Here is a 27823-nt window from a genome sequence, read left to right on the forward strand (position 1 = left end):
TCCCGAGTAGGGCTTTCCACGGCGTGCAGCCGCGGCCCCATAGCACCGTCTTCCCCCCTTTGCCTTCCCCGGGCGCCCCGCCCGGCGCCGCCGGGTTACGGGCGGCTGCGCCCCGGCCGCCCGGAGGAGGCGCTCGGCGCCGGCCCTGCCACCGGGCGGGACCCGGCCGCGGCCTTCCCGGGTGTCGCCGGCCCGGGTCCCGCTTCCCTCAGCGCTCCCGGCTCCCCTCTCCCCGCAGCGGGATGCGCTCGGAGGCGGCGCCGCAGCCGGGCGGGCTGGAGCGGTTCGCCAGCCCGGGCAAGGGCCGGGGGCTGCGGGCGCTGCGGCGCTACGCCGTGGGGGAGCTGCTCTTCGACTGCCCGGCCTACACCGCCGTGCTGGCCGTGGGCGAGCGGGGCAGCCACTGCGACGGCTGCTTCGCCAGGTAGGGCGGCGGGACGTGGGGAGGGGAGCCGGGGCGGCTGGAATGAAAAAAAAATGAAACTAATTTTTTATTTTATGTTGGTGCCTCCCCCCCCCCGGCTCGCCGTGGGAGCAAAGCTTGCCGCCCCTGCAGCGGTGCTGTGGGGAAAGGCGGTGCTTCCAGCTGCTGCTCCTCGCTGAACAGGTCCGGGAAAGGAGGGAGAGCAACCAAAAAAAAAATAAAGTTGGGCTGTGGCTTGCAGGCGCTCAGCCGCGAGGATGCAGGGCTGACTTCTTGTGGGATGTTGGAGCGGATCGCTCCGGTTTGGTAGCGGCTCCCATTTTGATGCGGGTTGACAGGGGAGGAAGGGGCTGCGGCTGCCAAACTCAGGCGTTGCGTTTCCGTGCTGAGAGTGCCTCATCCGTGTAGCGCTTCCTCCGTGCCCAAACCCGGCGTTGTTTTGGTGTTTTTAGGAAGGCCGAGCACAGGATGAGAGGCGAGGCTGGTCACCGCAGGGCTGCCAGCATTTCCCAACCCGAGGCCCCAGCCTGCTGCTGCCTCCAGCTTCGCTCCCCGGCCTTGTGCCAGGCAGCCTGAGGGAGCCCCGCTGGTATTTCTCTGGTTGCCGCTGACCTCTCGATGACAGCCACTGAAGCAAAAAATACATTGGTTTTGGCTTATCCTCAGAGAGTTAGCCACAGACACCACACCGTTGCTTGTAATTTTCAAAACCAGTAGGGTTGTGTTTTCTTTTGCAAGCCTGCTGAGGAAGCGCAGTGCCTGACTGGTTGTAACTCAGCACCTGGTAGTGGGTGCCCCCGTGAAAGAAAACCACTGTCGGGCTTTTAGTCTCGGTATCAATAAGTGAGTACTGCCTGCGTGTGTAGGCTGAGAAGCAGAGCAAAGCATATCATTACTACACTCTAACAGGTCTTTTTGCCTCTTGTCCTGTCAGCTCACTTATGCTTTTCATTTTCTTCTCTCTTATCTTGATCTTCTCCATTTTCTTTCAGCTTTACATCACCTACTTATATTACCTATTCACTTTACTCACTTTCTCTCGTTGCACATGAGCACCTAGTGAAGCCAGAGAAATAAGTCCCATGAACTCAAAAATACTGTAGAACTGAGATGATTTCCCCCTCCTTCACACCTGTGACTTTAGCAAGCCCCAAAGTTTTTTTTCTTTTTTTCTTTTTTTTTTTTTTTCTTCTAGTGTCTAACCATAAATTCCCTTTTGTCAAAGAAACTGGCTGTTTGCCTGTCACATCCAGCAGATTTCCCTCTGGAAGGAATACTTTCCATTCTCAGTTGATGTGGAATAATATTGTAGTGATAATAGTTAACTAAGAATACTTAGGTCTCAGGGAATAACCTTTAAAGCTCATCAGGGACAGTGTATTTCAATGCTGCTTAATCTCTATGCCAGCTTTTTCCATAGAGTTCTGGAGGAGCACAATGACCAGGGAAAACACACCCAATGCAGTAGTCCCAAACCTGTTTCACTCTGGAGCGATGTTCCTGTAGAAGGAAAAAATCTCAGTGATGTGTGTAACTGGATCTGTCTGTGCTCAGAGACTGTATCTGCTCCCTGTTGCACTGCAACTGAACTAGGAATAAACTTGCATATATAACCAAAAAAAGGGCCTGATTTGAACTATATTCATTGAAATTGCAGGGTTAGGAAGGTTGTGGGGCCAGCCCTGGTCTTGGAAAAAGACACTTTTCTGTGCCATCATAAACCCGTTGTAGTAAAATTGACAGATTGAGACTTGAAAGATGTATTTGTGTCTGGTGATATTTGTTACTTTAAATAGGCAGCTGCAGTAGAGGTACGTGCTGTCAGCCAGCAGTTGTGATGTTAGCCTGCCACACTCATGCCTTCACTGTCTGCTTTGCCAGAACAACCAGATGATGTCGGGGCTCCCTAGGCCTTATGGACTCCACATGACAGTGACCTCTGTGAAATGCTGTTCGCTGTCATGTTGGATGAGGACACTTGCCCTTGTTTTACTCCAATGTGCACCTTATAAAAGCTCCCTCAGTTTAAGACAAATTTTGTTGCAACTTATACTGGGTGTTTATACATTTTAAATTATTCGGTACCACAGAGATCTCTAATGTCACATTAAAATGTCACACGTTGGATAACACATTGTATTTTTGATAGGACCTGCTACACCACATGTACCTTGAAGCACAAAAGGACCTTTGTTTCGGCAGTTCCCTGTGCTGGGATACACACAGATATTAAAAAGTGCAAGCCTTAGGTGACCTTAGAATACACAGCTGTCCCAGGACAGGACAGGATAGTAAGAAGCTGTGTGGTGACAGATGATACAGATTATTTCGTATTTTAACATCTTTTCTTTATATTGGGAGGTGGTTACTCACAAAACAGCAGTCATGCTTTCCGTGGCCAGACGGAGAAGGAGTAAAACTGGAAGAGCAGAAGCAAAAAGTTAATATTGGTGAGCAACTATATGGAGCAACAGGGAAGTTTTGAAAACGAGGAAAAGTTAGCTATAGGCATGTAGCTTGGAGTGGCAAAAAATGTTACCATCAGTCCAGCAGCATAGAATCACACATTTCCAAACCTGGTAATTTAAGACAACAGAGTGCTTTTGCATAGTAACAGATGTTAGGGAAAAAAAGCTTTTGAAACTCTAAACAAAACAAAATGGTGTCTGCTGTCCAAAAGAGGAAGCTGCATTTTTTTTTTTTGAAGGAAATACAATTTTTGGTGAAATGTCGTGCTGTACTTGGATGATTGCAGTGTTATGAGATTAGTTCCCAGTAAGTGGTGCATCTCTGTTAGTGATACAGGATACTCTTGTATTTCGCTCAGCTTTATTAAATAAAATAACTTCTGTTTTCTTTTTAAGGAAAGAAGGATTGTCCAAGTGTGGAAGATGCAAGCAGGCTTTTTACTGCGATGTGGAATGTCAGGTATGGCAATGCAATTTGTGAGGATGCTGAACACAATTTTTTTGTTTGTGTGGCATTGATAGCCTCTAATTGTGATTCTGGGTAATGGTAGGCCAGGCAGCTTCAACATCCCACAGATGCTGACCATGGAGTTGTACATTGGACAATTACAGGATTTGGACGTGGTCTGCTTGAGTCTTTCAAGATCAGTAGCTCCAGGGCTTGGTACCACTGAGACTTTGATTAGAGCTGCCTGTCAGCCCACTAATTATGTCTGTATTACTTCTTTTTTTAAGCACAAACCAGATAATTTAACATTAGCTTACTAAGCTGGTAGGAGAGTCTGTGTCTAAGGAAAAAATCAAATCACTAAATATCTATATTAGATCTTAAGGGCCTTCTTTTTAAAGAATCTTTACAAATATTTTGGGTGGCTGCAACTGACAGTAGACAAAACCATTTCAAAACTACCATACGTCTTCTCTAAATCATTTATTTTGGCATTCTTTTGTATGCTTTGTTTTTTAAAAGCCTAACAAAGTAGAATGTAAGTGTGCACCAGAGTGGAGCAATATGAAGACTTCCAAAACATTTGTTTTAATTACATTTTTACTTATTGGAATAGGTATCTTTCAAAAAATATTTTTTCACGATCTAGTACCCTGAATGCTTTTATTTCAAGACTGTATCTTATTCTTCCATTGTGCAAGTTGTAATGTTCTCCTTCTGTTGCCTCCCCCACCTTCCAGCTTTCCTACACTGCCTTAGTGAGTTGTGAGTGAAACAAATGGCCTTTTTGGTTTTGAGGCAGCATTTGGACTCACAATGCTTTAAAGAAATAAGTCTTTTTTACTGTATTTTCAATATTGAAAGAGCATCAGCCAGCAGATGCACTGAGAAGAAAGGAAACATTACTGTGTGAGCATTCTTAAAACCCTTGAGAGAAGTCTGGAAGAGTTTTTAAAGACAATGTAGTGAAAAAACATGATTCATTCATGAGAAATGCTTACTTGGAAGAAATGCTTCGATTTGACATTATTTGTTAGCAAGCTTATAACTAGGTGAGGGAAAGCAATACTTTGAAAATAAATTATTTTGCTGTTTAGCACGTTCTATCTGAGATTCTGAGTTTGTTCTCTTAGCATACAAGAGAAACAGCAATGGTTTGTGGCTCACAATGGTTTGAGAAGCAGATAATTGTCATTGCAAGGTTTACAGAAGTAGGAAAGCTCCTGGTTTGTGCCAGGAAATACAGCAAGTGGCTACCATGGTGGAAGTAGTCAGACTTACTTATAAATCCTTAGTTGAGGTAACATTTTCTTCTATGTTTTGGGCCTTTTTGAGTCAGTCTTAGGAAATTTGTGAATGTTGCTGAGATTGAATTCTTTGACATTGTTTCAAAGTTACCTTCGAGCATAATATTCTCTGGAAATTGGTCTCCACTGACTGTACGTGATGCACAGACAATCTGCGCTGTATCTTCATCCCTGGCTTGTTCAAAGGCACTTTTCAACAGTTCAGCAATTCTTGGTCAGAGCCAAAAAGGACATCTTTGCTTGATACTGAACTTGTAACTCTGGTATGTACAGTAAATGTTTCCCTTTTGCCTTCGTGGATGCAAGACTTCATGTGATGCTAGTAAGGGCAGGGCTGTACTTGAAAATTGTTGTGTCATTGTTCATTTGTTTTTTATTTTTAGTTAATTTTCTCTATAAATCCACATCTTCTTTGCTTAGTTCAGCTAGAAATTATATGTACCCTAACAGAACATGGTACAATGTCAGTGTTGGTTAGTCCCTTGTTATTCTGATAAAACTCAATGCAGTTCAGTTTGAGAACTGTTCATTGCATGATGCATTCTGTACAGGATGGAGTAACAGTTTCTTCTCAACTTACTCTCTTCTTAAAGACTGGCTACACCATAATTCATTTAAAGGATTTTTTTCTAGTGGTGAGGAGAGGTGGATCAGAAGGAGATGAGAAAGGTGGAAAGTGTGCAGCAGGCAACAGATTCTTTGGATGTCTTTTTCAGAATAATAAATTATATAATTGCAGACATCTTCCTTACTCTAGAGTACGTTTCAACTGAGCAAGTTGTGTTGTTTTTTTTTTTCCCTGTCATAATAACATGGTTCTTGAAAGCAAAGATATCAACATTGCACAGATTTCCTTGAGGGCATCTTTTGGACTGCTTTCTGACACCGTACAATAGCCTTGTTTTGAGGTTCTTAAAGCACTTTCCAAGCATTTAATGAACGAAGCGTCACAACAGTGTCTGTGGTATTTCTCTTGCTGCAAATGGGGTATAGATGCGGAAATATGCACTGACTTGCTGACACAGATGGTAAAAGGGTGCATCTCCTGCCATATGGCCAGGCATTTAGCACATAAAATCCTGCGTTGCAGTGTGATTTCTTTGCCCTGGTCACCAGGGAGGGGTAGCGCTGAGGTGTCAGGGTTTGATCCCAGGGGAAGACAAAGCTTTGCAGTTGTGTAGGGGCTGATCATTTTTGGGTTCACTCTGGGCCTGGTGCTGATATGCACCCATTGGCTGTTTTGCTCTATTATTTTGCTTCTAAGACATGTAACCTTAAGTCTGATCTGTGTTTGCACAGGCATGGGTTCAGTTGCAGATGTGGGGCACGTGAGAGTGGAAGTCATCTTCGCTGCTGGACCTTGCTGCCTTGATTTTTCAGTGGGTCGGCTGGGTGCAGCTGAGGATGTAGCCTGAGTTTGCTGCTGCTTTCCTTTTCCAGCCCCTAATCCAGTTCTCCTTTTAAAAGGGTTTGTGAGTTCCAGCTGATTCGTACCAATTCTGCTCTTCACTATTGGCTCCTCAAAGCCCAGGCCTGTTATTATAGTAGTGGCTTTCAGACCCCATCTGCAGCTGTTCAGGTCTTGACTTCTTAAATTATAATAATTTTAGTCAAACAGCAGGAGACCTGTGCTTGTCTTTTCTCCTCAGAAATTAGCTGCTGAAACACTCTGAAGAGAAATGTTTTAAGAGGGTTATGTGGCTGCAATTGTGGAGCTGGTGAACTTGAACCAGCTACTGGAGCTCCTCTTTCTGTTATTACACATAGCTATTATTTATCCCAGACAGAGTGGAGATCAGCTAGCCAAAGTGCAGGAAGAGATGTTTTTGTCACGACTTTCCGCATTTGAAATACGTTTTGCATCAAATATTTAGGGGTTATTCTTAACATGTCGTGTTAAAGAGTGTTGTAGTTGGTATTTCTGGAGTAAGGGAAACGGGTATTTTTGTCAGCTAGTAAGCCTCAAACTGGAGTTGGAGATCTGGGGGTGGCACTGGGTGGATGTGTCGTAAATGGGACCTTGCAGAAATTGTCCAGTCCTCTTTGGCAAGCTGTAGGAGACACAAAAATCTCGCTGTCGCAATTCTGAGCAAGAGGAATTTGAACTGCAAGGCCCTGGCTAAGCCTGCCTTTGGCCAGAGTCTATTCCCCTGCCCAAAAATTTCGTTCTGGGTAATTTTTTTTTTGATAAATGTCTCCTGTCAGCCTTCTCAACATTAACCCATGGAAGTCAAATACTCTCTCTGGCCCAGCACTCAATAAATGGAGGTAGGGAAGGATGTGAAGGGTGTGTGAAACTCCTGCCTTTGCTGCTTGATGAAGGACTGTGTGGAGAACTGTACTGGAACATGTCAGGGATCAGGAGATGCCTCGCTGGAATTCGGTTAGAGACTAGGATACCATTGCAGCGTAACCAGGTTATGAGCATTTGAAGAAGTGGGCTTAACCCCTACACTGGCTTGTCAGGCATTTCTGTCAAGTATTTATGTGTGTTTGTTCTTGATCAAGTGAAACACAACAGGAAGTTTACATCCTACTGAAAAATTCCATGTGAGGAAGGAGGGGCCAGGAGATTTGTTTGGGCTTGCGTCTTATTCGTTGAGAATTACGTGTCTTTTTTTTTTTTTATTTATGCTGAGATACATGTCAGAGTTCTGGGAATTAATCCAGTAGCCCTGGACAGTGGAATCATTTTGAAGAACTCGATGGAGAAGATTGTTTCCATGCTTTGATGTGAAAAGCACAAGCTTTAAAGAGCTTCCGTTCCAAAAATGTTGTCACTTACTCCTAAACGAAGGGAAAAACACTGAGGGTGTAATGAAAATAGGAAGAAAATACCATTAATGCAGCATTAGGGATTCAGCTAGAACAATGCTACCTGTTATAATTCACACTACTTAGAGAAAACTGTGGAAGAGAATGCAAAATACAGTCCTGCTGAGATCGCAGGGAAAGCTGCTGTCACGGGGTTTCCATCCCAGGTATTACTCAGTCCTCAGTGCTCTCTCTTCTTGTAGTGGTTCAGGCTTTTATCTCCTTTCACACAATTCAGCCGTATCTTGTCCCTTTAACCTCCCTACTAGTTCACATAACTCAGTGTGATTCTGCCTGGGGAAGGATTTTAATTAGCAATGCGTCAAGAAGAAAGGGAACAAACGGGTCTTTCAAAACACTGCTTTGAGACACGCACGGGATTCTGCATTTGATTTTGTTTTAGCAGGTAATCTCTCCTGTTTGTTTAACCGGCGTGTAGGAGTGCTGGTGGTACAAAACTTGAGCTTCTTTTCCTTCCCTTCTTGCACGCCCAGAAAAAAGGCTGAAGCTGGCAGGTGGTGCAGGTGCACCAGAAGGGGTGAGAGACGAGGCCTTTACTTTGCAAATCTTAGCGTTAGGGGTCCTGCGGATTCCTAAACAAAGACTATCAGGAATTTTCCAGAAAGAGTCTTGGGGCATACATAGGAAGGAAGCCTCTGGGGGGGATGCATTTTGTAGTGTGACAGCTGTAGGACGGTTGCGAGTGTAATTTCACATGACATGATTACAGCATAATGTACTATTTTAGTTTGCCTGGTCTGCACGGCCGTGTCCTCTTAGAACAGCTACGCTTTAGCTCCTTTCAGGCAGCCTGTGCACTGTTTTTTAGGGGAGAAATACCATCCTGGGGTATTAAGGACGATGAGGCTGACGTTGTGAGGGGCTGAATACCCTTGCAACGTTGCACGGCTTCAACTTCTCCATGAGGCTGGGGCAGGCATTCACCTTTCTTTTAATAATAGAATAAACTCCGAAAGCTGCTTGTACCCAGGGCAATTAAACATCCCTTTTCAGTGGAAGTATAACGTCCCTTTTCAGCTTTCTGCAGGCCACAAGAAGCTTTTCAAGTTTTTACTTTCAGTCAATTAGAAATCTGTGGGATTTGTTGTGATTCCATTCCTCTGCTGCTCTTCACCACCAGTTTAAATCTGGTCTGGGAAAAAAAAATAAATTGGTGCTCCCTCTACAGGCAGAAGACTGTGTGTTTATTCTAACACCGAAATGTGTCTGGGGAGAGAGAGAGAAATAAATAATTGCACATTGCTTGAATGTAGAAGTACGAACCTGAACACACCTGAACAAAGATATAAAATGAAATTTGATGCAGTCTGGGGACAGCCCATGCCAAGCTCTGCTTGCCATTGCAGTGTTAATCTGATTCTGTGCTGATCTTTGAAACTTTCAGTTGCTCTGGAGGAACTCTGTAGGGGTGCAGAAAGCCAGTGGCTTGTGCTATCCCTCCAAATTTTATTGTATGCTGAGCTAGGAGTATACCGTATGTTCTTAATGGAAATGTGTTTATCTTTGTAAGTATGTTTTTGTTGCCTATCTGTACTCTTATTCTACAATATTTAAGGAAAAAATCTGGTAATTCTATTCAGTAAGTCTGGTTTTGACCTTACATATACTCATTCTTAGTGATTGTGAATCCATTGACTTCAGACACATTACTCCTGATTACACCAGGGTCGTGTCATAATGAGGGGCCAAGGTATTAAATGGAAATGAACCCAATAAAGCCATCAAGCTCAGACCTACTCTGTCCTCACATGCTTGATCTGAACAATAAGAACTGGTGATTTATAAATCATGTTGTCTGTTTGCTTCTTCACCATTTAATTCTTTTTTTCCGTTGAATAAATGAAGATGTTCTGACCTCAGCTCATCCCTTGTGAATTTGTTTGAAAAAAGCAGGATAGCTGTACCCCTCCAATGTGACTCAAGCTTTTGTTCAGAATTAGTGAGCGTCATCTTATTTTTTTAAAGGAAACACATTTTACTTGACCTCCAGGATCTGGCGGGACTTGCTGTATCCTCTTTTTCATCACTTTATCTTCACGGCCTATTTTTTGACAAATATTTTTCTACCTTTGCAGAAGGAAGACTGGCCAATGCACAAGCTGGAGTGTTCTGCCATGTGTGCTTTTGGGCAGAACTGGAATCCCTCGGAGACTGTGAGGCTAACGGCGAGGATCCTTGCCAAACAGGTGAGCAGAAGGCTGGGCTGGGGAGGTGCGTTCCTACTCTGGGTGCCAGGGAAGGCAGGAAGATGAAAATTGACCTACAGTAACTGTCCCCGCAAAGCACATGCCTGCTGGCTTCCTGTGTACAGAGGGGTGTAATACAGAGCACGAACAGCTCAACCAGAGCACCGTCAAACCGCTGCAGCAGTGTCAGGGCCATCCTGGTAGTCCAGCTGCAGACTGATGGGAAGACAGTGAAACGCCAGTGAGGTTTTAAGCTGTACAGCTATAGCTTGTCACCAAGGTAATGGTTGAACAGAGTCCCGTGAAGTTGACTGGTAAGTTTCACGATGTGCACGGCGTTTCAGCCTCTGTTCTGGTAGGTGGGAGCTCGTGGTGACACGTGTGGAACAGCACCAAAGCCGTGCTGGGGGCAGAGAGAGAAGAACGAGCCTTGGTGGTGTATGTGGTTAAATTGTGAGGAATGCTCCCAGTGTTAGGTGTCTGCAAGCACAAACATCTTCATGAAGCAGTTGCCTGCTGTCTGTTTTTCAGCTATAACTCTGTAGCACTGTACTCTATGCTGCCCGGTGCTTTTGTGAGTCAGAAACACCTCTGAGACACTCAGGTGTCAATGTTTATGATTACTGGAGTTAACTGGTAAAAAAAGGAGACTAAAAGAGAAACCTCAGGCCCTTGGTCTTTGGCGAGAAAGAACATTAGTAGTAAGGCAATGAGACTGCAATGTCAACCACTGTTTCAGCGTTCCTCACTATATGGAAACTGAGGATAACGCAGGTCCTTACAGCGAGGGGAAGGATCCAGGAGTTTCAAGGTTATTACACTGTGTGTCTCTGTAGAGCTCTAAACTCTCTCCGCAAAAACAAATCCTCTTTGAAGCATATTTGTGTGATTGAGGTCTGCTTATGTGACAAGGGCGACCTGGATATTGTATGTAGTGAGGATTTTGGTGGCCTGCTGGGAAGGTAGCTGCTCTGCTTGCTGTGTGTGCCCATGTGTGTGTGAATGTATGTGTGTGTGACTTAATTAAAGCATGGTTTAGTGGTGATCCACAAACAAAATCGAATGTTTAATGACAAAAAGTCATTGGAATAAATTTGTGCTTTTATTGCTTACAGGGAGGGGGGAGAACCCTACATGTCATATAAAAGCTAAATATGCAAACCATAGTCCCTGAACCTCAGCTGCTGGGCCACCTGCAAAGCCATATTTAATGGCCAAGATTACAAAGAAGTGGCCTTAGGCCAACAATGGAGCATTGCTTTTGAACTCTGTCAACAGTCAGTTTATTCACTTTCCTCAAAGCAAAGCCTGTCTCCTGCCTGCTTGCTATTGTTAGCAGCTTTCTGGGTGTCTAGAACAAAGCAAATGACATATTTAAAATACTGTTCAGTTTATGTATATAAATTTGATAGGAGTTAATCTTTGGCTGCCTAATTTGGTGCAGAGCGAATATTGCTGTGGCTTTACTAAGGGCAGTCCATTTAACTCATTGCTGGTTGACTTCTATAAATTCCATACATGTATGGAATTGAGGTATTGTTTGATTTACAGGTAAGAGTTCCCTGCTTATAAAGAATAGACAAAAGTGCCTAATTAAAAACATTAAAGTATTTTCTTGTTGTTGCCTTTTTTTTTTTCCTCCTTATTGCTAGAAAACTCACCCTGAAAAAACACAGTCAGAGGAGCTGCTTGCTGTAAAAGAGTTTGAGTCACGTAAGTAAAAAAGGCTTGCAGGTAAACAGAGGCAGTTATTTATATTCATGTTTGCTTTATCCCTTTTTCCCCCTTCATCAAATCCTTTCAGAGCATCTGACTTTTTTTTTTTTTTGAGAAAGGGGTAAACAAAGAGAATCGTGGTTCCTAGTTTTTTAAAAGTGTAGTGCTCTTATTTCTTCTCTCTCTCTCTCTTTTTTTTTTTTTTCCACCCTTGGCTGCTTGTGGGGGTTGTGAAACAAGGGTGAAAACGTAGACAGAATTCAGAATTAATTATGTAGCATACATCCATCTCATGGCTTTTCTGGTACTCTAGTGTCTTTTGAGAATTGTAATGTTGTAAAATTAAAATAGCTGGTATTTGTTACCAGGAGGCATAAAATCAGAGACAGCACAGTTGCTTGATGGTGACAGTGACTAAGGGGCTAATTGCAGAACCCTCTGGACTGTGCTTCGATATCTGTCACTGCCAGTCAAATCTGACATGTTATATATGATTGTGTTGAAATTCCATGTCCTAAGTGCTCCAAAATAATCCAAGGAAGGAGATGAGGCAATGGCTTGCTTTTAACTGGAAGGCTACTCTTCACGTCCTGTGAGGCAGTTAGAAATTGAGCAACTAGGGGACTAGTAACTGTCCTGGCATAGTTTTCACTGGGCTGTCATTTCTCCTGGTGCTGGAGGCGATATACAAGGAGACAATAGGTTTGTGTGTTCACAGTTCTCACTGATGGCTTCCAAAACCCTTTGTAAAATGCTGAATAAATGCAGCCATTGCTAGAACCTGAGGTAGCAGAGTAACCAAATACAGCAAAATTACAGCTTTATTTGCTTCCTGTATGAAAACTTCCATCACAGCTCTTGAGACAGCTGGGGAAATAAGGGGGAAAAGTGCCAATGTTTGACTTTGCCTAAGGCAAGGATAATTTTCGCAGGTAGGTTAGTAAGTGTGAGGTTGAGGAAGATGGGTAAGTGCTGAAATAATTTCTCTGTATTCTTCTGTGTTGCTGTGTGTCTTCAATCATGTATTAATTTGGGAGCTAAAAGGCTGAAGTGTTTTGTTTTGTTTTGTTTTTTTCTTCTGTTGCAATGTCTCCCTTGTCCTCTAGGAGCCCTTGTTTTGTTTCTTTTTTTTTTTTGCTAGTAAGATTGCCCTTACTCTTTCTGCCCTTTGACTTTCCTCTCACCACACCTTTGCCATGTTCAGGAGTAGCCTTACTCTTCATAAAAACCTGCACAGGAGAGGAAAAGGCACATGGCTTTCATCTGGAAGCTGTAATCTATTATTTCTGGCTTGTCCTAATTATCATCAAATTGTTGCATTTAATTTCTCCCAATATTTTTGGTGACCCTCAGATCTGCTCTTACAAATCCTTTCTTCCTTCTTCCACTGTTACACACCCTTTTCTCTTCCAGCATGTATTTCTCTCTGCTGGTACTTTGAGCTGGTACTTTTAGGTCTGTATGAGGACCTTTCCTCGTGTAAAACGTGTTTTAAGAAGTGTGACAGCAAGGGTAACTTCATATCACAGTAGATGGGACCAGGTAGCTCGTAAGATTGGGGCAGGCTGCTGACAGTACCCACAGTAGATGTGTTTGTAGAGGGCCTGGGGTTGCTCATCTGCTCGCTGGGTTTAACAAACGCCTTTTAAACAGTGTAACGCTTTGCCCAGCAAAGATAAATTCATGTCCAATTACCTGTTAATATAAAGGTGTTAGAAAATGTTTTTTAATCTTGCATGTTCTTGTACTGCACGTGTGGCCTTGGCAGAAGAAGCATCGCATTTGTGGAAGAACAGATGCTTCTTGTGGTACTTCCAAGCAGCTTTTCCTTGAGGGGTTTCTGTTTAAGTCCAGGCTTGTTCTAACTTAAGCCTTGCTGCTGTTCATGGGGAGTGTTCCTGTTACTGAATTGGAATGTATTCTTTGTCCACAGACCTTGACAAACTAGACAATGAAAAGAGAGAGCTGATTCAGAACGACATTGCTGCTCTTCATCACTTTTATTCAAAGCACATGGAGTTCCCTGACAATGCCGCCCTTGTAGTTCTCTTTGCACAAGTAAGTTGGCCAGATCACAGTCTGCTTAGGTTGGTGGCACTGTAGGAGTTCTGCCTTTCTAAAGAGGCAAAATCTTAACGGCACTGGAGGTGAGAGCTCTTGGCTTGTTTTGGGGAGAGCTGAGTGTGCTTGATGGCAAAGGTGCACTTCTGTGGCCAGAAGCAGCTGGACATCTCCCATTTCAGTAGCGAGGGGAGAGATTCTTGTCTGCAGACTTCTTTATGAGGTGCTTCTTAAGCATTGAAGAAAAGGAGAATCAGCCCGTAACAGACCCTGTAAAGTTAGGCTGTGGGCCAAGCACAGCGCAGCTGCTGTTGGACATGCACAGAAGGCTGCTGGTTTGAGATCCTGTGAAGGCAGAATCCTTCTTTCAGGCTTCCTTTGTGGAAACCCTTGCTGGTCAGGCCATCGTTGTGTTTGACCTTCACAGGGAGTAAACTTCAGAGAACTGGGAAGAGCAGACTGAAATTTTATCTGATGTATGTCTTTTAAATACAACCAGTTAGCTTGGTCATCTGGAGAAGCGAAAGAAGGCAGGATGTCTTGGTAGATAAGTGCACCTCTTTTCTCTCACCTGATTTTCATCCACATCTAAACCAAACGTAGTGGGTGGAATAACACCAGTGAATGCTGGAAGATGCATTTTCTTCTTTTTCTCCTGTACTTCAAAATAAGCTAGTTTTATAATTAAACCTCTGAGTAAAAAGTTTGAGACGTGGATAAATATTGACTGCTGTAATTAATGCTGAGATGACACCACCCTCTGCACGTAGGCAGGCACATATTAATAAGGAGGCACCATTACTATTACCTTGATACTGCTACTGTTGTGCTGTAGGGGAATGATTCTTCAGTATGTTTAGCATCTGCTCATCATGCATTTAGTTGTTCCAAGCTATACATTTCCCTTCAATTACAATTTTTTTTTTCTGTTTTAAAGATTTTGGAATTTATATTCATTAAAAGGATACTCTGAAGAAGTTTGTACATTCAGTTTCTTGCAGTGCTTCTCTGTATTTTTGCGAGATGTAGCCAAAATCCCCCAAGGGTTAAGTTATTTTGTATAAAATGAGTTTCCCTTCACGTCCTGTCCTGGACCAACTCCACCAGATCGTGGTACTTTGACTGTTGTGAGCTGCTGACTCCTAGGTCTGGTATTCCATCCAGTCTTCCCTCTGGGTGCTTAATGTCACCTTCATGTGTCACCTTGAGTTCATCTCATAATGAGGCAACTATCTGTGACTGTGGACATTGATTTATTTTTTATTTTTTTGAACTAAAACCTCCAAAGATCATCTGGATGTTCCTCAAAGGTGTTTTACAGGACACAGCCTTTTGAGGTTTTGTCTCTAGCACACATTTTTCTGGAAGAGGAGGCATGTCTCTACTTGATACATACAGACACGTTTTGTAATAATTAGTCAACCCGAGCTAAAAGCAATATTTGGATACTGTGATGCTCCTTTGTTTTGCTTCAGCAGTTTCTCTGGCCCCATGCTGTTTACTTTGCTGCTTCATTCATTGTTTTCTTTCCTCCCGTGGCACAGAGCAGTTATTTGAGACTATGGCACCTCTGACTTCTTGTGTGCTGCTTTTTGTGGGCTTGGTGTGGTGTTGCTGCTTACCAACACAGCTAAGGCAGAGCTGGTCTTCCTGCATGGAGCTAAGATTCTTCTCCAAACCATCCTAGTCTTTCCTAGTCCCCAGAGAGAAGAGAGCACTGTTGTTACCGTTCCACTCTCTTCTGTCCCTGTGGAATTTAACACTTGAGACTGTGTCACTTTACCTTCTCAGTCTCATCTCATCATATTCTGTAAAAAATTTCCCTCTTGTCTCAAGTTCCAGCGTCTCATCCTTTCCTCTCTTTGCACATCTTTTTGTCCTCTGTTCCACCACTGGGAAAAACCTTGAGCTCTACTTCTCTCACTTAAGTCTCCTGCTCCCTCTGCATTGCCTTTTTTAGTCATGCATTCCTCTGGTGAAAACAGGGCTATCTCATCCCTTCTAATTGTTTCTCATGTGTCATTTCTGGTATGATGCACTCAAGAAGTGGGTTGTCTCTGGCTTACTGGAGGGGAGTTGATGATAACTCACGACATATTTTTAAATATTTTCCCGTGATTCAGAACCACCAAGCTGTTCGCTGTGTCAGCCTTTGTAGCCTTATGTTCTTACTTGCTGTTGATACGATCTTTCTCTCTTATTGTTTCTGTATTCAGCAATTACATTTTGGTTTGGGTTCAGGTATGCTCACGCGTTGGCTAGCACAGTAGCATGCTCATCTTGGGAGACAAGGAGCCTTTGGATGCTAAAAATAGAATGAAGATCAGGTAAAGATACTAAAAAGCGCTGATGAGTGAATCAGAGAAACAGGATGCTTACCTGGAAACTCGTCCTGAGCAATTCATACCTGAGGGGTGGCTTTGGGAAGTACTTGTGCATTTCTAAAATTCAGTCTGACTTGCATGCCAGCTTGCAGAGCAAAACATTGCTGTAGTGCTTGTTTGCAGCTCCTGCCCTTCCAGAGCAAGTCCTTACACTGTACTTGATTGAATGTGCCTTTGCCCATTATAGCTTCAGCTGGATTTACCATGTGACAACAGTCGCGTTAGTGCCTTTCTGGCACTGCTGTCAACATTTTGAGGATTGTAGGAAGATGCTGGTGAGTGTGGCTGGAGTTCTCTTCATGCTGACACATATGTGACTTGCAGTGCAAATGGAAGAGGGTACTTGTTTGAGGTGCATTTAGGTCACACAAAGCTGAAACTCTGGTAAGATTCCCTTGAACTTAGTGAGAATAGAACAGGAGAAGACTTTAAAACCTGCTTGAATCTATAAGAAAGATACATGAACAAGCTTTTTGTCCTCTGATGAAATTAGTAATAGACTTCCTCACACATTTTTTCCTTTTTCTGTCCCCTTCTCTGTCTATATGAGGTTCCAGTCTTACTCCTTTTATTGCTCTTCATGTGTGCTTTAGCTGACACGTAGCTTTGACCAGATGACAGTGTCATTGTGCCAGGTCTCCGTAACATGCGCTCCTTCAGAGCTCTGTGCTGCCCTAGCCTGGCCGAGTTTGCTGCTGTCATCCCTGCCTTGTGCCTTGCATGTGTAGTTCCGCTGAGGCCCCTGACCTGTAGCGGCCACGTGAAGTCTCCTTGCTCTCTCCAGCAGTGTCACACCTGACTTTGTGTCTGCAGTGGTCTGCTTTGTCTGACACTGTTTGCAGCGCTTTTTGCAAGCCTCGTTTCTCTTGATTGGCCATCCAAGGTGTAATCCCATAGATGTTGAGCCCTGAGCAGGTACAAGTATAGGGCTTTATAGTCCCGCACATTCCTCTGGATAGAGGAATTTGGCCCTCACTTCACTTTTTGAGACGTCATGTAGCTTCTCTGTACTGGTGAGGGGTAAAGAAAATCAAACAAATAGCTGCCACTGGCTTTGGAGTCTGAGAATGGGATGTGAGTGTGGAGCACTAAGCTGACTGCAGTCTGAGCTAGCCTCTCCCTCTTTTTCCTTAGGTTAACTGTAATGGGTTCACGATTGAAGATGAAGAACTCTCTCATTTGGGATCAGCCATATTCCCAGAGTAGGTTGAGTTTAATACTTTTGAAAATAAAAATAACTTATTTAAAAACAAACAGAAATTCTTACTAATTTTTCTAGATTCGTATTGAAATAAATTTAATCAAACATTTAGTATTAATTTGTCTTGTTTAACGTATGCTAACTAATAAAGTACAGCTAATGATTTGCAGCAGTTTTGCTTTAAAATCTGGTAAATTTGTTAAAATTGCACTTGCAATTTGTTTTGAAGTACTAAAGCTTGGATTGTGAACTACATGCAGGCTGGTAGGAAACAATGGCTTACTTGGCAGATTCTGGACAGGGACATCAAGTGATGATCAAAACAAAATGAAAAGGATTGCAGGTGACTTGCTCTATTCACAGCTTTCTGTTTTGGCTGGGTATAATCCTTCACCTGGTGTTCTCGGAACAACATCCCTTCTACCTTTGTTCCTTTGCAAACAGTAAATCCCTTTCATAAATTCTTTCAGCCTCCTCAGATGTTTTTAAAACTGCCATGCTTTATGTTGCTATGACAGTGGGAAAAATATGTACAAGCTCCTCAGCTTTACAAATAAACTGCAGATGTTAAGCGTTAACTGCAGTTTGGGAACTGGGGAGCACAACTCTCTGAGGCTGAGGAACCTTTCTTCTGCTTAAGTCGGTGCTTCCCACTTAACTTTGGAGCAAAGGAGGGTGGTTTCTGCCCCTGCTGTTTGCAAACCCCATGCTGAAAGCACGGCCACTCTGCTTCTGTCGACTTCCTCGCTAGGCATGGGTTATTAGCAGGTTATCTGTGCTGAAGCTGTCTGAAACTAAGAGGTGCCCAGTTAGAGTAGGACCTGATCTGCTGCACATGGGTTAGGTAGTCCTTGCTTCACAGATCATCCTTCTTTGGGAGGGTCTGTCTGCAGTTCTTATTCCTGAACTACAGACTGGAAATGGAGGCCACGAAGTCCTGCCCAGGATCAGAGTCATGGTGGGGAGAGAGAATATTAAACCAGGATCTTCTGGAATCACATCCAACACCTTTGGAAAGGCTCAGCATCTGAGGGCCACGTCCTTCCTACTTAGCAGTTATGCCCGTGAGCTAAGAAGACTGAAAACACAATTATTATTTTGGTAGATTGGAAGAGAAATCATTAAAATTATACATTTTATCTGAAATAAGCAACAAATTACTCTTCCAAGGTTGGTAGCGTGGCAGAGCACTTTTCGCTAGCAGACTGAGTTTTTGTGTAACTTGTGTGCTTGTGCAACAAACAAACAAACCTCCTCCCTCCCACTTTAAACAAGGAGGTTGGTTGTTTGCACAGAAGCCAGCTAAAATGTTAATGCTGATCTTAAGTTACGATGCAGCAGCTGACTGTTTTCCTGTACTTTCTTGTTTCTTTTTTATTAAATGGGTTTCTCTTTCTGTCTCCTCTAAGGAAAATTGTCTGTCATAGGTGCCTAAATAGGTTGTGGATAGTTAAGCTGTGCAAATACCCCACCAGCTGCACTGTAGCACTCTAAGAATGGGAAAATTATAACTCGCCTCGTCCTGCAATAATAAGATCTTAAAATTGTAATGATTCATTAGCATAGCCTTTCTCCATATCATTAGGATAAAAACCAGCACAACAGATTTTCCCAAGGTTACCTTGATGTTAAGCCTCAATAAAAACAGCTTGCAAAGAGAGACTGACTCAGTCTTTCAGATGTGTTTGTTTTGTGAAGTGGTGCTTAACTTTCTGCCTGTTGCTTATGGTGAGGTGGAAAAAAGGTTTACTTTTCTGCTTTTACAGTGTTGCATTGATGAACCATAGCTGTTGCCCAAATGTGATTGTAACTTACAAAGGGACCTTGGCTGAAGTCAGAGCTGTTAGAGAGATTGAGCCTGGAGAAGAGGTAAGTGCACTGTGTTTGAATGTACTACAGTGCTACGAATGCACATGTCCGAAAAACAGGATCCATCCTGCTTACAGTCTTCGTTCCAATTAGATTACAATTTAATAAGAAGGGGGAAGGATCTCTTGTTTCTCAAAGAAGCCTAAGATGCTGTTTTAGAAAAGTTGGGTGGCTTTGGAGACCTGAAGTGATTCCAGGAGGCAGTATCCTATTTTGTGTTGAAACCAGGGCAGGGCACCTGTGGCAGTCACTTCGTATGCCAACCTCTGTCTCAGTTTACCCACCTGTAAAAGGAGGGTTAATTTGCTGATGTTTGGCTGCTGCTTTGAAATTTCAACATCAAAGAAAACTGTTACTGCTGTAATAGTTCCCAGTATAATGGTAATGCAATTGAAGCCAGAATAAACAAGGTAAATGGGGACAGATAAGTCCTCTGACTTGGAAATCTCCTGTTTTGTGGATGCTCTGTCCAGTGATACCACCTCAGCAGCAGAGCGTGGCTGTGTAGTCACAGAACAAGAGTGTGTTTTTAGCTGGAGCAAAGCTGAACAGTGGCCCCGGTAAACTTTCTCAGTCAAATATTGGACTTGACAGGGAGACTTCAGCAGCAGAGCTTCTTTTTGCATTATTAAGAAGAAGGAAAAAAAAAAAAAAAAAGAAATGAGGCAGAGCTGGGGAGGATGCTCGTGCATCCACATGGGACGAAAATACCAGACGTTCTCTTTGGGGATGGAGTTTGCATCGAATTTCCTTGGTGTCACTCACTAACGTTAACCTAGCGGGCAAGGTTAATCCTGGTCAAAATAAGTTCAGAGTTGATTTTGACAACTCTAACCAATTTCTGCAGTATGTAACAGTAGTTTGGGTGAAGAGTTGGGGTTGTTGTCCTGGATTGCAGCTGTTCACCTCTATGAGCAAAGCGAGTTTAATTGCTGGAGCCAGGGGTGACTCAGGTGAGCAACTTCTCTGCTGTTAGTACAATTTGCCTGTGGTGTTGGCAGTCACTACACGTGCACTGTGGTAATGGACAGGGACCAGTCTCTGTTTTGGAGCTTTCTGGTGGAATCTCAGACATTCTCAGCATTTTTGGAGAGCACTTACAGTGAGAGGTGGAAATGAGCGTTTTATCTTGCTTGATGTCTTTTTTTTTGTATTATTTTTTTTTTGGTGAATTGTGTCTTATAAGCTGCATCAGTTCTACAGGCTCTCATCGCTTTTGTGCAGTTGCTCTTCTGACATGTAAGGATTTTTTAAAAGTGGACCAGCTCCTCTGCCTGGGCTCTGTGCAGTCTTATGGGCTGTGTCTCCATCTTCAGGTCCAATGCAGCCACTGCGCCAGGAATTTTTGAAGTGTTTGCTGTAAATGCAGTTCTGCCTTTTGCGTGCTTTGAAAGCAGGGAAGGGAGGAGAGGAGTGTGGGGGAAAATGTGAGATCACACTGAGTAAGATTAGGAACATATGCAATGTGAAATTACACATACATTTTACTTTCAAATAACTGAAAATGAGGAAATGAAACTAAAGCTGCTTCTCAGTCTGCAAAATGATCAACGGCAGCGTGCATATGGCTTGTTTCTTGGGGGAGATGTCATTTAAAAACAGCATTGAAGGTAGTTGCAGGGGTTCTTTTCTGAAGGTCGTTGAAATGGAGGAACACTTAAGAATAGTGTATGTGAAGGGCCTTTAAAATGATCAAAAGCAGGTTTTCTTTGCTTTAAAATGTTGCCACTGAAGTAAATCTGATATTCATTCTCCTAGAACTGGAGCGCCGGGCCTCTCTTATTTTCAGAGATCTGAAGGTCTTCTCCCAAGTTTCTAAAGCTTCCAGTGGCTGCTGTTGCCCCAATTTTTGTCACTTTTCAGAAGGAAAAATTTGAGACTCCAGCCTCCAAAAAACCAGGCCACTGTAATTTTTTTCTAGGCTGGATACCTGAAATCATTATTTTACTTCTGAAAAGTCGGCATCTCTTTGTAGTTTGACAGGAGCCTGAGATTTATGGTGTGATAGCTTCCTTATCCACACCTGAATCTTGCTGTCCTGGGTTGAAGCCAGGGTAATATTTGAGGGAAATTCCATAATGAATAGAAAAGGAAACACTTCTCTGTCAGATTGCACTTACAAATGGCAGCTCCTGATGCTGCCGAGAGGTTTGGAATGTGAGGGGGAAAAGGCAGGGGAGGTGGCTGCAGGGATCCACGAGTTGTGTCAGTGTGTGGTTGTCGTGCTAAGTATGATTTCCACCAAACTGGTGGAGATAAATATATATATTTATACCGCTTTTCACTGGCTACTGTGTTTTTACTGTCTAGGTTTTTACCAGCTATATTGACCTGCTGTATCCCACAGAAGACAGAAATGAACGGTTAAAAGACTCCTATTTCTTTAGTTGCGATTGCAGGGAGTGCACTACAAAAGAAAAGGTAATAAAATTGGATAAAATGGATGTGAAATACGCTTCTGACTCTCAGGGCACTACCCAGGTCCTTAGATGTAATATTCTATCTGATTAATTAAGTTTTGGAAAGTAGGGTAATAGAGAGGAGACTTGGTTTGGGTTTTCTGTCTATAAGTCGTTTGCTACCCATTGTTTCGTTAAGTGTAAATCATGACACGTCAGGAAGTTTCCTGTTAGATGCTTATTTAAAGTCGAGCTACAAAGTGAAGATTAATATTTTGATAGAAGTGGATAATTATATGGTGTTGACACTACCTGGCCAAAAGAATTTAGCTCAGGACTGAGTTTTCTCAGAAAACTACATGTTTTCTCCTTCCTCTCAGGGAACCTTGCTTGGAGCATTTTTGGGCTCCTGTTTGGCACAGAGTCCTGCTGCAGTCCCTGATTGGGACATCCCAGTCCATTTTAGGTGACATTGTGTGATATTGCTGGGCAATTTGGAGACCCAGCAGCATCTGCAGAATGGGTTTTCCTGCAGTGGCATCATGCCATTCTTGTCCTGGGCCACAGCCCCTTGTGGTGCACAGGCCAGGTCTGTGTTCAGGAGGCATCGCTTGGTGCCCTTCAGGGGACAAAGTCAAACATGCAGACGGTGTTCCTAAAAGCAAGGTGTCAGTTACTTTGATTAGGAGAATTGAGCTTTGTGCTGCTCATCTGTCATTCCAGTCAAAGCAGGTTGTCATAATCCTGATCTTTACATTCCAGATACTTCCCCCCACCCTTTCCTAAAGGACTAAAAGGTGTCCATTTAAGAGCTGCTTCCCAAACTGATCAGACACCCATCTCCTCCCACTAAACCGTGTCGTCTTTTGTAACTTTTTTTTTCCAAATACTACCTAACATTCTAGTTTGAGGCCATTCTGTTGATACTGTAGTTGTGTTTTTCCCCGCAGCTACCTTGATAATTTTGGCACTGAGTTTAATGAAGCCAGGATTTCATCCCTGATTTCTAAGAACATGGAATCACCTATCACTCAGCCTCCTTCAGTTCTGGAAAGAGTTCCCTATAGCCCTCTCAGCTGATAGTTGAAATCATAAAGGATGAAAGAAATCTAGCAGCAGTGTGAGGCCTAAACAGCAAAAGATTGTCTCCAGATCGCAGCTGACTCTTCATGAAGTTGTAAGGTAGATAGAAAAATAAGAGTAAATGGAGCTGTCCAGCAGAAAGCTGGTATATTAACAACAAAATGTATGGAAATGTGTTTTCGTCTGTAGATATGAAGGATACTCTTTTCTATTTAATATCATGCTATGTTCGACTGAGCTATCACATTGTAGAAAGCCTAAGGTACTTGGGCTTTTCTAGCCTTAAAACTAAATTTATTTTAATCCTTAATCTCTTAGAAGCAGTGAAATTTCCTATGCAAAACTGTTTCCATCACAAAATTGAAAAGCTTTTGGATCTTTCAGAAAAGAAAGGGACCTCATGCAAGTAGAGAATGGCAAATGAACTGGAAAGCAGAGCGTTCTAGGATTCCCAGCCAAGGCTTTAGAGAAAATTGCAGGTGCATGCTGTACTCTTGTTTTTACATTCTTTGAGGAGCTTAAGTTCCCATCTGTGTCTTTTTATTAATTTTGTGCAGCAGATGCACCTTTATTTGTAGGCCTTGGAACCTGCATTTATGACATCCACTCTGTTTCCTTCAGGATGGAGAGAAACTGAAAATCCGCAAGCTGAATGAACCTCCATCAGCAGACGCAGTGCGGGACATGATCAGATACGCCAGGAATGTGATCGAGGGATTCAGGCGAGCCAAGCACTACAAATATATCCTTTGTCTCCCTGGCTTGGTGCAGGACCTAAAAAGCTCACCTGCTGGTTGCTTCAGGAGTACCTGCAGGAGAAGCACCGACATCTAGAAGTTAAACGTGCCTCTGCCCTTCCCGTGTCTGAAGGGTTCTCCCCACAGACGAGGGGCAGTTTAACTCTGCAGGTGTGGGGCTGTGAGGGCCTGGGTCTGTTCCTGTCTGTGCAGCTGGCAGTTTCTACTAGCGTGCCATACGGCTGTCCTCATAAAACAAGCCAGAGACTAGAATGGTGAGTGGGGTGTTAGGACACGGTAACATTGCCTGATTTAGAGCGCGTGTGAGGCTGCAGGTATTGCTCATGGTCACAAGCCTACCTTTCCTAGCTGGTGGGATGCAGACAAAAGTGCAGGATTTGGTGGGCATCAGACCTGGCTGTCTGATGCCTGATTCAGTACCCACTGCACAGGGAATTTCACTCCCCTTCTCTGATGCAACTGGAGAGAAAAGAGGACTTCTCAGAACCGCTCTGAACAAGGTCAAGGCATTTTCTTTTTGGTGCTACCAGGTAGCTGTCTGATCAGAAACAACCTATTCATTGGGTTCCTTGACTTCTTCGTACCTCCTAGTGAATTGCTGGAGATTTGTGAGCTGAGCCTAGACAAGATGGGTGCCGTGTTTGAAGACAGTAATGTCTATATGTTACATATGATGTACCAGGCCATGGGTGTCTGTCTCTACACGCAGGACTGGGAAGGTGCACTGCGTTACGGGCAAAAAATTATCAGACCGTACAGGTAAATACGAGACTTTTATTTTTTTTAATGCTCTAATTCAGTAATCTGAATAATTAAGACAAGTTTGGGCAGAGATCACTTCTCTCGGTGAGAGAATACCTTTTGTATAAACATGCTACCCATGACATCACTTGTAAAAGTGTTTAAATTCTGCAGCAGACTTTGGTACAATCAGAATGCTGCCTGCTTCAGTCTGAAGTTCTTGATTATATAAGTTTATATCATCATGGGTACTGTGCTAGTTCTGATTAGCTAGATAAATACTGCTGGGTTTTGTTTTGTTTTAGATATCCTCCTAATACTTCACTAAAGCAGAGCTTCGAAACCCATCTGCAGCCTGAATTTTGTGTAGAGGCGTGGAGCCAAAGCCCAGGTGTCACAGTCAGCCCCCAGCCCTCTCTGCAGCAGCACGGTGGAAAGCAGGGCCCTGTCCCGGGCTGGGGCTGAGCAGCAGAGGGAGCTGGAGCTGAGCTCAGCTGCAGTGCTTGTGCCTGTGCTGGTGCCCCGATGACCCTGATCTCGCTGCAGGCATGGGAGAACGGACAGTCTGAAGCCCTTGGTGGAGCAGGGCAGCGCACAACCTCTGCAGGAAAAAAAAAATACTTTTTCTGATGAATTTCTGGTGGTTTTACAGCAGTGGTGTCATTAGAGCCAGCCCGCTGGGTGCTGCGTTTGGTCCTGCCGTGCATCTCCCAGGCATATCCTCATCTTGAGCCTTCCCTGCCAGCTGGGGGGGCGCGAGTTGAGCTCTCCCTCTGGAGCAGCCGCCAGCGTGGAGTCACAGATCACTTGGCAGAGGGCAGTGATACAAAGAACGAGCCAGTGCTTTCTCCCCGGGGACTCGGTGCCATTTATCTTCCCCGGGACTTGCCCAGCTCCGCTGGCAGGCGCCTGGCATTCCGGGTCAGCTCTACCGAGCTGCGCTCTGATACCTCCACGCACTGCAGGGCCGAAGGGTGCGAGCTGCTGGGGGCCTCGCTGCCTGCCGGGGACCCGGCTGTGGAATAAGCAGAGCTGCTTCTGTGGGTGCAGGGTGAAAACCAGGCCCGACGCCGTCTCTTTCTGTAGCTGGCTGGGTTAAAGCTGGTGGCAGAACGGCGCTGCCATCTGACAGCTGTGGCGAGGCATATGGTCGTGGCGGTTCAGATCCCCAGTGACAGGCAGCCCCGGCCCACCACCAATTGGTGCTGGCTCCTGGCAGCCGCAGCAGCACTGGGGCTGAGCAGGGAATGGGCCGGGGCAGCAAGAGGCAGGGGAGGGGGCTGGGGGAACGCTCCGCCACTACCAGGTTTGATGAAGTTGACTTTCCTTCTCTCTTGCAGTCAGCATTATCCCGCCTACTCGCTGAACGTGGCCTCCATGTGGCTGAAATTAGGGAGGCTGCACATGGCGCTGGAGAACAGACCGGCTGGGGTTAAGGCCCTGAAGAGGGTATCTCCTGCTTTCTTTGTTAATAACACCGGTTTGGGCATGGAATCGCTGAAACACGATGTGCTGCTCTGACAGTAAGCCTGGCCTGGCTGAAAACGCAGCACGTGTTAATGTATTTGCTTACAGGAATTTTGGCTCAGCTTCGATTTTTCCAAGATTGGATGATGGGCCTGTTCTCTCGTACGAGGGGCCTTATCTTTTCACAGTGGACTTCCACTGCAGCACTTGGAGGGAGCGTTACCCTGAAACATTTGTTACACGTTCTTCTCTGAGCTAGAGCTGTGCTAGTGTAAATGAAACAGAACTCTGGCTTCTCCTGCCTTGCAGGGTAAGGACAGGAAGAAACGTTTGGTTCTTATAAAAGGCACATAGTGTTTCATTGATGCCTGCGATTCCGATGTCCAAGTTAAACTAGGCATGCTTTTGGTGGTTGTTTGTTCTGGAACCAATTTATTTTTAAATAGCTGAAGGGAATTTAATGCATATGGTAATGCTGAAGTTGGCAAATACAGCATTTGGTTTTTTACATTCTTCTTCACCCCTTTTTATTAGCTTCTTCCTTATTCCTTAGGTTTTGGTTCTTTTTTTTAATTACTATTAGTCTGTACCATGTTTCTTGACTTTCTCCCCCTATTGCTGTTGGACAGAAGTTTATTTTAGTTTCTTAAGTATCAGTGACTACTGCAGCATATAATGGCTTAGGGTGGAATGTCATGGTTTGGGGGCTTTTTTTTTTGTTCTCATTTTTAGATGCTGGGAAGTTTTTAGCCAGCAATAACAAAGCCATACAGCCATGGTGAAAGATACAGCGTATATGCTCTAAAATGTAACCATCACCTAGTTTAAAATTAGCAGAGGTTTTTCTTCACTGTGGTGTTTAAGCTTCGACTAAAACTGGGATTTGTGCCACTGGGAACACGGGATGGGAGCGCGGGGGACTGTAGGTAGATGTGCTGGCATAGTTAGCTTCCTAACACAAACATTTTCTAATGACTCATTTCCAAAAGCTGCCTACAGGAACTGCCCAAAGTTCTCCCAGCCCCTGATGTTTGGAATTTAGTGGAAAAACAAAACCATTGTTCTTTGTCAGTTTGCAAGCAGCTCATCCAGGAGGCTGCCATTTCTCCTCTTTGGCAGGAGGGGGATGGAGCCGTTGCTCACCGCTGTTGAGGTAGAACCCAAGGCTCCTGCCGTACTGGCTTAACAAGTGTAAGAAAGAGGCTGAGTCCATAAAAACTTCCTGAGAAGGAAACAGCTAAATGTTCTTACTGTTAGGCTGCTGCAGTTCCTTGCTTTATGCTAGCACTGTGGTCTTTGAATATTCTCAGGCAGTCTAAATTTACTTCTTCCAGTCCTATCTATTACATTTTATTGCGTTTGCTTGGGGCTACTGCTGTCCTTTTCTGAAGTGGAAATCTTGCCTCTGCACTCTATCCACTCTCTGTGGATATTGGCAGGAAGCTGCAAGACAGCGGGTTTGGCTGTCTGAAACATCCGCTCGTAGCACCGGAGCTGTCTATAGGTAAAATTGCAAGGAGTCTGCCACAAGGGAGCCTGGATCTGAGGAGATCTTGCTTTCACTTCAGCAGCTGCACAAGCAGATGCTTCCTTCCTAAAACATCGGTGGCCCTCTGGAATCAGTGAAGGGTTTACAGAATTGAGTCTGAAATGCCTTTTTTTTAAAAAACAAAAACAAAAACAAAACCCTCCTGCAATAGCCCTGCTTGTCAGTCTGATGGCTGAAGGATAAATTGGTAGGAGCCGAGCTCCATCTGACAGTGGTTAAGTGTACTGCCAGAACATTACCCACCCCATGTGCAATTTTCTGTCCTGGAGCTGGTTGCATTCAAAGCAGTTTTGTCAGGAATATCATTTTGAAAGGTGCTTTGGGATCCTTTAAGATGAAAGATGTATTCTATGAATGTAAAAACCTTTATTACTTAGTTTTGAATTTCATTTTATTTCCTACTGGGTTTATGACTACAAGGGGACAAAAAGTAGCTAGAGGTGTCAGACTGTTTCAAACCTCCAAAGAGAGTATTTATAGCCTGGTGTTATATATGAATCAATTGTGTGAATATTTTTTTTCTTTTCATAGGCAATTGCTATCATGGAAGTAGCACACGGGAAAGATCATCCATACATTTCAGAGATCAAAAAGGAATTAGAGGACCACTGAGCCTTTGAATCTATGCAATCCTTCAAACCTTTATTTAAAAAGCCTTGTTACGGAAACCTTCAGGAGCACTTTGAAAAGTGATAGAGTGTGAACACAGTTCTGTCCTATAATTGGAATGACAAACACACTTAGGGTTTGCAAAATGTTTCTAGCTTCTACAAATCTACAATTGCCTTTTTTTTCTTTTAAAGGAAACAGCCATGGTTTCTTAGAGGGTATGCTGCTTAACAGCTTGTGCAAAAATGGCCAATTTTTCTTTATGGATTTTAATGTGCATCTTATTTGTGTAAAATAAATAAAGCGGTCTTGACCCCC

The 27823-nt window shown here is 43.8% G+C and overlaps 1 protein-coding gene across 1 annotated transcript; it reads left to right on the forward strand.

The window, feature by feature from the left end:
- The first annotated feature begins 121 nt into the window (after positions 1-121).
- On the forward strand, positions 122-27823 carry SMYD2 (SET and MYND domain containing 2). Its single transcript, XM_068675973.1, has 12 exons — positions 122-424; positions 3289-3352; positions 9558-9668; positions 11321-11381; positions 13318-13442; positions 16964-17031; positions 18797-18899; positions 21210-21320; positions 23003-23123; positions 23724-23898; positions 25221-25329; positions 27428-27823. The coding sequence occupies exons 1-12, from the start codon at positions 243-245 to the stop codon at positions 27506-27508; spliced, it is 1311 nt and encodes a 436-aa protein (XP_068532074.1). The 5' UTR covers positions 122-242; the 3' UTR covers positions 27509-27823.

Source organism: Anas acuta, chromosome 3, assembly GCF_963932015.1.
Source record: "Anas acuta chromosome 3, bAnaAcu1.1, whole genome shotgun sequence".
NCBI classification, from domain to species: Eukaryota; Metazoa; Chordata; class Aves; order Anseriformes; family Anatidae; genus Anas; species Anas acuta.

What these genes read in the sequence shown, in the direction of transcription:
- SMYD2 (XM_068675973.1), top strand. Translation starts at nt 243, where the DNA reads ATGCGCTCGGAGGCGGCGCCGCAGCCGGGCGGGCTGGAGCGGTTCGCC. An exon ending in TGTAAAAGAGTTTGAGTCAC is followed by an intron (nt 11,382 to 13,317) that starts GTAAGTAAAAAA and finishes CTTTGTCCACAG; the next exon opens with ACCTTGACAAACTAGACAAT. An exon ending in AGATTGAGCCTGGAGAAGAG is followed by an intron (nt 18,900 to 21,209) that starts GTAAGTGCACTG and finishes TTTACTGTCTAG; the next exon opens with GTTTTTACCAGCTATATTGA.